At 37.7% G+C, this 8,424-nt stretch overlaps 1 protein-coding gene across 1 annotated transcript in view; it reads right to left on the bottom strand.

The window, feature by feature from the left end:
• Window positions 1-370: 370 nt before the first annotated feature.
• LOC114091306 (nuclear RNA export factor 2-like) overlaps window positions 371-8,424 on the bottom strand; it is a 31,938-nt gene continuing 23,884 nt past the window's right edge. Inside the window, 3 exon segments of the mRNA XM_071606075.1 lie at window positions 371-490; window positions 612-672; window positions 8,074-8,256. Of these exon segments, the coding sequence (XP_071462176.1) occupies window positions 446-490; window positions 612-672; window positions 8,074-8,256 (289 nt within the window). The 3' untranslated portion in view covers window positions 371-445.

Here is an 8,424-nt window from a genome sequence, read left to right as displayed (position 1 = left end):
TCTTGAAGGCCTTCAGCCACTTATTTTCACATTCAAATAACAATAGCACAGAATCTCACATCATGTGGTCAGTTCTGTTGGACCTTTCCTAATGACTGGCAGTTAGCAGTTTCAAATTTCAGGCAAGTGTTGAACCAAATTTATTCTCCACACTTCTGGTGGGAGCAGGGGTGCCCAAGTCCTCACTGGCTTACAGCTATGGCAAAGAAGATCAATCCAGGGCACAACAACATGTAAAGTGCAATATCAGTCTTTATTATGAAAATAAGCAGCCACCTTCAATGGGGAAAACAGAACAACTGGCACTTTGGAAGGCTATGTTTACCTAGCCTACAGGTAACTTTGGCTTCTTGGTCAGCTAGATCTCCAAAGCATCATAAACTTAAGTTGGTGACAGAGAAACAATGATGTGGATGAAGAGGAGGATGGCATTCAAGGGCTCCTTTCAGGGTAACTGTTTGAAGGCCTCTTCTGGGATCTTGCCCTCAGTCTGGAGGGAAGGAATTGGAATGTCAGAAGAGCTAGGTGCCCTGAGTTCCATCCACCCAATCTCTTCTTTACTGAAGGCCCACAGACATACATTTTTTACCCTCTTGGTCCCCAGGTCTCACCTGAAGCATAATGAAGACCTGACCAGCTCTGGTGTAGTTCCACTCGTTGTCTTCAAGGCACCTTCGGTGAGAGAAAAACAGGTGATCTTCATTATTACCATAGAACAAACATGCTGGCCACAAAATGCCATCTCTTAACCTATGCTGCTCTTTTTCTGGGATGCATGTACCAGAATGAAAAACACTGTAATGATGAAGAAAGACCTTGTGAAAACCAAAATGTCTGTCACTAACATTCATGCTCACCCAAATTCAAAGCAGAAAAATAGGGATGTTCAAAAACATCAATCATACTGATGAAAGAAACTATTGCCTAATCCAAGGTCATCAGGATATAAACTTCTATTTCCTTCTCAGAGCTTTTTAGTTTTAGTGTTACTTTTAGATCTTTATATTTGATCCTTTGAGTCAATTTTTGTATGTGGTAAGTGGAAGGGTTCAAAATTTTTTATCTTACAATTTTATATACATATAATTGTCTATTTGTCCACCAAATAGATGCACCATTTGTTATAAGGAAGATTATTCTTCATTTTTTTATAAAATTCTTTAAAAATTATTTTTTTAAGATTATAAAAATTAAGATTGTAAGGTTGTAGCTCAGTTGTAAAGTGCCTGCCTAGCATGTGTGAGGTACTGAGTTTGATTCTCAGCACCACATATAAATAAATAAAAATAAAGTTCTATCAACAACAAAAATAATTTTTAAAAAATCAATTGACCATAAATGTCAGGGTTTATTTTTGAATTCTCAATTTTATTGCATTGATCTTCATATCTATCCACATGCCAGTACCATGCAGTTTTTTAAATTTTTATTTTGGTTTGTAGTGCTGGGGATTGAACACAGGGCCTCTCTTATGGTACACAAGCACTCTCACTGAACTGCATCCCCAGTCCACCCTGCAGTTTTGATTACAGTAACTTTGTACTAAGTTTTGAAACAGGGAAGTATGAGATTACTAATTTTTCTCTAAAGACTATTTTGGCTATTCTGAGACCATGTTTTGAAGTCAGGTAGCATAATGCCTCCTGCTTTGTTCTTTTTGCTCAAAATGGCTTTGGCTATTTTTGTGTTTGTATGTGTGTGTGTGTGGTACCATATAAATATTATATGTTTTTTTCTAGTTCTGTGAAGAATTTCATTGACATTTTAATGATTTTTTAAAATATTTTTTTAGTTGTCAATGGACCTTTATTTTTTTATTTACTTATGTGTGGTGCTGAGGATCGAACCCAGTGCCTCACACATTCCAGGCAAATGAGCTACCACTGAGCCACAGCCTCAGCCCTCCATTGACATTTTAATAGACATCACACTGAATCCATAAATTGCTTAGGGTTAGCATGGGCCTTTTAACAATATTGATTCTTCCAATTCATGACACAGTATGTCTTTCCATTTTCTTTTGTCCTCTGCACCTTTCATAAATGCTTTGTAATAATCATTGTAGAGATCATTCACCTCTTTGATTAACTGTATTTCTAGTTCTTTTAATTTTTGTAGCAATTGTAAAAGGTATTCCTTTCTTGATTTCTATTCTGTATAAGTCACTACTGGTATATAGCAACACTATTGATTTTTTATGTTGATTTTGTATCCTGTAACTTTGATGAATTCATTTATTAGTTCTAATTTTTTGTTGAGTTTTTTGGGTTTGCTACATAGAAGGTCATGTCATCTGTAACTGTGACATTTTGATTTCATTTTTTCCCAAATTTTTCTTATTTTTAATTATTTTATTTTTATTAGTATGTATTATTTGTACCTATTAATAGAGTTCAGTGTAATACTGAATAATACATATTTTGTGTTTCAAAGGTGATTTATTTATTCATTTGTATGGTGCATATTAATTTTACAAAATGGTAGATTTCATTGTGGCACATTGGTAGACATATAAATATATAATTTGATCAACTGCACTTCCTGATAACTTCCCAACATCCCATCTCAGCTCCCCTGATTCTCTTCCTCTACCCTACATATCTCTCTTCTACTTTTATGGCATCCCTATTTTCCTCCTCCAGTTTCCACAGATGTGGGAAAACATGATAGCTTTCTTTTTGAGTATGACTTATTTCACTTTGAATTATAATCTCAGTTCCACTCATGTACCTGCAAATTACATAATTTTGTTCTTTTTTATGGTTGAATAAAACTCCATCATGTATACACCACATTTTCTTTATCCATTCACCTGTAGACAGATACTGGGTTGGTTCCATAACTTGGCTATTGTGAATTGTACTACTATAAACTTGGGTATGTATACATTTCTAAAATATGCTGACTTTAATTCTTTTGGATCAATACCAAGGAGTGGTAAAGCTGGATAATGTGGTAGTTCTATTTTTAGTTTATTGAGGAACCTCCATACCAATTTACATAGTGGCTGTAGTAATTTACATTCCCACTAACAGTATATAAGATTCTTTTTTCACCATATGCTCACCAGCATTTATTGTAATTTGTATTCTTGATGGTTGCCATTCTAACTGGAATGAAATGGATTGGATTTACATTTACTTGATTGCCAAAAATGTTGAATATTTTTCATGTAATCATTGGCCATTTGTACTCTCCTTTTGAGACATATTTGTTTAGTTCATCTCTTAATTGATTGCATTTTTTTAATGTTGAGATTTTTGAGTTCTTTCTATGTTCTGGATATTAGTCCTCTGTTGGAGGTGTAGCTGGCAAAGAGTTTCTCCCATTGAGTAGGTTCTCTTTGATATGCAGAAACTTTCAGTTTGATGCCATCCCATATATTGATTCTTTCTCTTATTTCCTGAGTTATAGGGATACTATTCATGAAGTTTTGCCTGCACCTATATTGAAGTGTTTCCACAGTTTTTTTTCCCTTCTGTCAGTTTCAAAATTTCTGGTCATGTACTTAAAGAATTAAGACCATTTACATTCATTGTTATTATACAGAGGTATATGTTACTTCCTGTAATTGTGTTTTATTTCTAAGGTTTGAATCATTTCTATTTCTCATCTGCTTATTTATTTTTCTAATGTGATTTATTCTTTCTCCTCCATTCTTTCTTATTTTTATCTTGCTCCTCTCTGTGTAGGATTCTTTGAGTATATTCTACAATGCTAGTTTAATGATTATGAACTCCTTTAGTTCATGCTTATTTTGGAAGGTTTTTATTTCTTTTTGATTTTGAATAAAGTGAAAAATTAAGTATTAAAGGAAGAAAGATTTCCATTAAATGATATAGGGCATGAAAAGGAAAAGTAAAGAGGAAGTTAACAAAAAAGGCAGAGGAAAAGGCAGAAGAGAGACTAAAACAGACAATGTGAGCAGACACAGAGAAAAAAAGAGGGCAGAGTAAAACAATGAGAAACACAGAAGAGTAAATCAAATTAATACATTAAAATACATAAAAGTGGAAATATGCAATATCAAAAAATGAGGAAAACTGTGAAGCCAACACAGAAGAATATAACAATGAAGTAAAAAACTTACATTAAAAATTCTAAAAATATTCCTTGCTGAGTTATTTAACATGGAGTGATCTCTTACTGGGGGTATATCTCAGAGCCAAGGCAGAGATGTGTTCCACAGTTCCTTGGCATGTCTGGGCACCTAATTGCTTTTTGAAGAGTTAGAAGAAGTGCCCCCTGATTATCTGTGGTCTAGAATTGTTCACTCATCTTGATGAATTGACTGGTTCATCATTATGTAATGACCTTCCTTGTTTCATTTTACTGCTTTTGATTTAAACTCTATTTTCCAATATAAATATGGATACTTCTTTATTTTGGCTTCTATTTGCATAGAATACCTTATTCTATTCCTTCACTTTCAATCTATGTGTGTCCTTACAGGTGAAATGAGTTTCTTTTAAGTAACATATTGCCATTGTTTTTAATCCATTCTGCCACTCTATATCTTTTAATTGGAAAACTTAAGCCATTTATGTTCAAGGTAATTATGGATATCTAAGTTCTTACTTGTTTTCTAGTTTCTTTGTAGTTTTTTTTCTTTCTTTCTCCCTCTTTTGTAGTTTTATTTGGTGGTTAAGTGAATTTACTGGTATGTTTTGATTTCTTGCTTATTTTTGTTTGTCTATTACCATAAGGCTCACCAACAAAATCTTCTGATCATATCAAGCTAGCTTGAATGACAGCAATTTAACATGAACATAAGAAGAGAAAGAAACAAAATGGAAAAAGAACAGGAGAAAATATACACACAAGAAAACTCTCCTGTTGCATTCCATTTTTCCTCATATTTAAAAATTTTTATATCCTATTTTTATATCTTTCAATATTGCCTATCACTTAACACATTAATATCACTTACTAGTTTTTAATAATTTGTTTTAGTATTTATACTAAGGACTCATGGCTTAAGACTGCTGGAACCATCCATAGGTAATGTAGTTGGAACAGAAGTCTAATCTTGCAACACACAAGATTAGAATTGATGCATTATAATTATACAAAATGGTGGGAATCATTGTGATACATTTATACATAAACATAACATAATTTGTTCAATTTCACTGCCTAGTACCTCCCTTTGCTCTTGTCTTGTTGTTGAGAGCCACAGCCGAAGGGGCCCCAGCAAACTTCCAGCTGCCAGCAATCCAGCTGCCGGCTGATGATTGGCTCACAGCGGCCCCAGCAACATCTAGCTGATTGGCTCCTCGGCCCCAGCAACATCTAGCTGATTGGCTCCTCTGCGGTGATGCTCATTGGACTGTTTCCCTGCCCTTTCAGACCACGGAGCTGCTCATTGGGGGACTTTTTGGCTCTGCCCACGTGACCCAGCCAATCGGCCTCAAGAGCAGGAGGATTGTGGGAGGTGGAAAGAAGCTAGGGGGGGGAGAGAGAGGCTTGTGGAAAGCCGGTGGTGGCAGTTGAGGCTCTGAGGGTTTTTCCCGAGAGGCTGGTTTGTTTGGCGTGTTTGGTTCTAAAAATAAAGTTAGTTTCTTTTGACAAGTGGCTTCTGATTGTGCCCAGCCAGACTGCGGCATCTTGTCCCTCATCCAAATCTCCATTCTCTATTCTACTGGCCTCCCTTCTATTTTCATGAAAATTTCCTTGCCCTTCTTTTTTTCTATGTTCCACATATAAGAGAAAAATATGACCCTGATTTTCTGAGGCTGGCATAATTCATTTAATATGATGTTCTGCCATTTCATCCATTTACAGGCAAATGACAAAACTTCATTCTTCCTTATGGATGTGTAAAATGCCATGTGTGGGCATGTGTGTGTTTAAGCCTATATCCCTCATCCATAGTTACTGGACTGTAGTCTAACACTGTAAGATTCTTCCAAACTATAGGCAATCACCATGGATGAATCAGCCTGAGGCTCCTATGTTACACCTGTGGCCATCAAAACCACCAAATTATATCACACCCTGAGCCAACACCTCACTAAGACTACCGAGACACTAGGTTAGGATCAAGGCACACAATGTTATGGGCTATTACTGAGGAGTACTCATGGCTTAAGACTGATGGAACCATCCATAGATAATGTAGTTGGAACATAAGTCTAATTGAGTGGGGACATATGTCTTTCCTTGGCACTGGAACTGTTCCAGAGGCTCTGTTCATAGGCAGGCCTGAGGAGAGGACTATTAGGATCTGCCCAGTGTTAAGTTTCATCAGTTCAGCACTAATAGTTAGTAATAATGTCCTGTGCTTTCTGCTTTTTCCTACCCGAAGTGAATGAGGTCTTCCACCACTACAATGCCCAAGGTTAGAGTAGTGTTGCTCAAGGTACTTTGCCACTTGGGTTGACTCTCAGCTGGGCTGGCGGCAGATTCTCATAGCCAGAGGAATCCACACAGTCTCAGGAGTACACCCAGTCCAATGGCACAGCCAGTGTGGTAATACTGGCTGAAACATCAATCTGTCCCACTGAAACACAGATCTGCCTGGTATTGGGCAGTTTAAGGTTCCAGTCTGTGAGCATTGTCCTGGTGATAGCTGTGCTGTCCAGTACTGGGGATTGTTGGTGGAAAGAGTTGTTTGGCCACAAAGGTTGGTACCAAGCTGGTCCCACCTGAGTCTTACAAATGCAGGGGCCTGCACAATCTCAGGAGAATGAATGCTCCCTAGGTCCACTCAAAGGCTGAACTGATGTGGTCAAAACTCAAGTCTGTCATGCAGACATACAGTCTTTTCCTGGTGCCAGACTGGTCGAGAGGCTCTGTCTATGAGTTCTGGCCTGCATATGGGACTTTCAATTTCTACTGGGTGCTTGGTCTCACTACGGCAGGCCTGGCACTGGGCCTTGAGACAAAGCCCTATGCTAGCTTTCCTGTCTTGCTCCCCAGCAAGTGAAGTCCTACTCTCCACTCTGCTGCCCAAGAATTGAGGAGGGGAGGTGGAGGTAGTCTCTTTGTCTAATGTAGTTTCAGTGGTTCAGTCCAGGGGTACTGGCCTGGTGGTAGGGGGTCATGGAGCTCTGCATAGTGTGGGGTTTCACTGTGGCAGGCCTGGTACTGGGTTTCAAGGCCAAGACCTGAACATCTTTCTCCCTCCCCAAAGTGGGAGGTGCTTCTCTATGTTCTGAGCTGCTTGGAGTTGGAGGAAGAAGGTAAGAATAAGCCTTTTATCCTGCAACCTTTTAAAAAATTGGTTCTTTGTAGTTATTCATGACAGTAGAATTCATTTTGATAAAAGCATGGAATATATCTTATTCTAGTTAGGACCCCATTCTTATGGATGTACATGATGGTGATGGGATTCACTATGGTGTATCCATATAAGTACATAGGGAAGTTATTTTGGATTCATTCCACTATCTTTCCTTTTCCTATTCCCCTCCCTTCCCTTCATTCCCCTTTGTCTAATATCCTGTAAGCTTGTTAAATTTTTAAATCCTCCTTCCTTCTTGCCTTCTTCAATGCATTTTTTTTTTTGTAAATTAGGTCTCTCTGATTTTGTAAAACCTGATTTTGTAAATCAGCCCTCTCACCTGATTTCATTAGTTTTTGTCCTGGTAGTTGGTGCATTAATAGCTATTCAACTTGGTATATCTTTGGGGAGAGATTACAGGAGGATCTTATTAGGCTGTAATCTTGCTCCACCTCCCATTATCTTTTGTTATTTTTTCTTGCTGATGCTATTATAATGGAAATGGTTTCTTAATTTCCTTTTTGGATTGTTCAATGCAAGTGCACAGAAATGCAAATAATATATGTATATAGATATATTATCATGCAATCTTGTGGAATTTTTAGATCAACACTGATATTTTCTTGGGGGGTTCTTTAGGATTTTCCACATGCAAGACTTTGTTGGCTGAACATTAAACTGTTTTAACATTTCTTTACAGTATAAAATTAGGATACATTTTTACGAGCCCATTTTGTAGGGGGAAGTAAAATATCCCAATAATTATTTTTCTTACTTTTCTGCTAGTTCCCATGATTCACTCACCCAGTCTCCAGTTTAACCCATTCCTGTACACACCCAGCACTCACTTTTGAGACCATTCAAGTTTCATCCCAGACTGTGTAGAGAAAACCTTCACCATTTCCTGCTGCTCCTGGGAGAGGGTAGGCATGGAGGTGGAAAACAGTGCAAGCATTGGGATGGAGAAAGAGCTCTGGATCTCATCAGGGCTGGCATTCCTCACAATCAACTCATCATTCATGATGCATATACTGGAGGAAAAATTGACCCTCAGAAAATACTAGAGATGGACAATCGCTCACTACCAATGACAATCCTATACTCACCGCCACTCAGTAAACAAGATTCTTTCCATATCCCTACTCTGCATGGCTTCCTTGTCTGGAAGCCTCCATCCCTCCCACACTGCCTACTTTTGG

Source organism: Marmota flaviventris, chromosome X (assembly GCF_047511675.1).
Source record: "Marmota flaviventris isolate mMarFla1 chromosome X, mMarFla1.hap1, whole genome shotgun sequence".
Lineage (NCBI taxonomy): Eukaryota > Metazoa > Chordata > Mammalia > Rodentia > Sciuridae > Marmota > Marmota flaviventris.
This window is presented reverse-complemented; position numbering and strand designations above follow the sequence as displayed.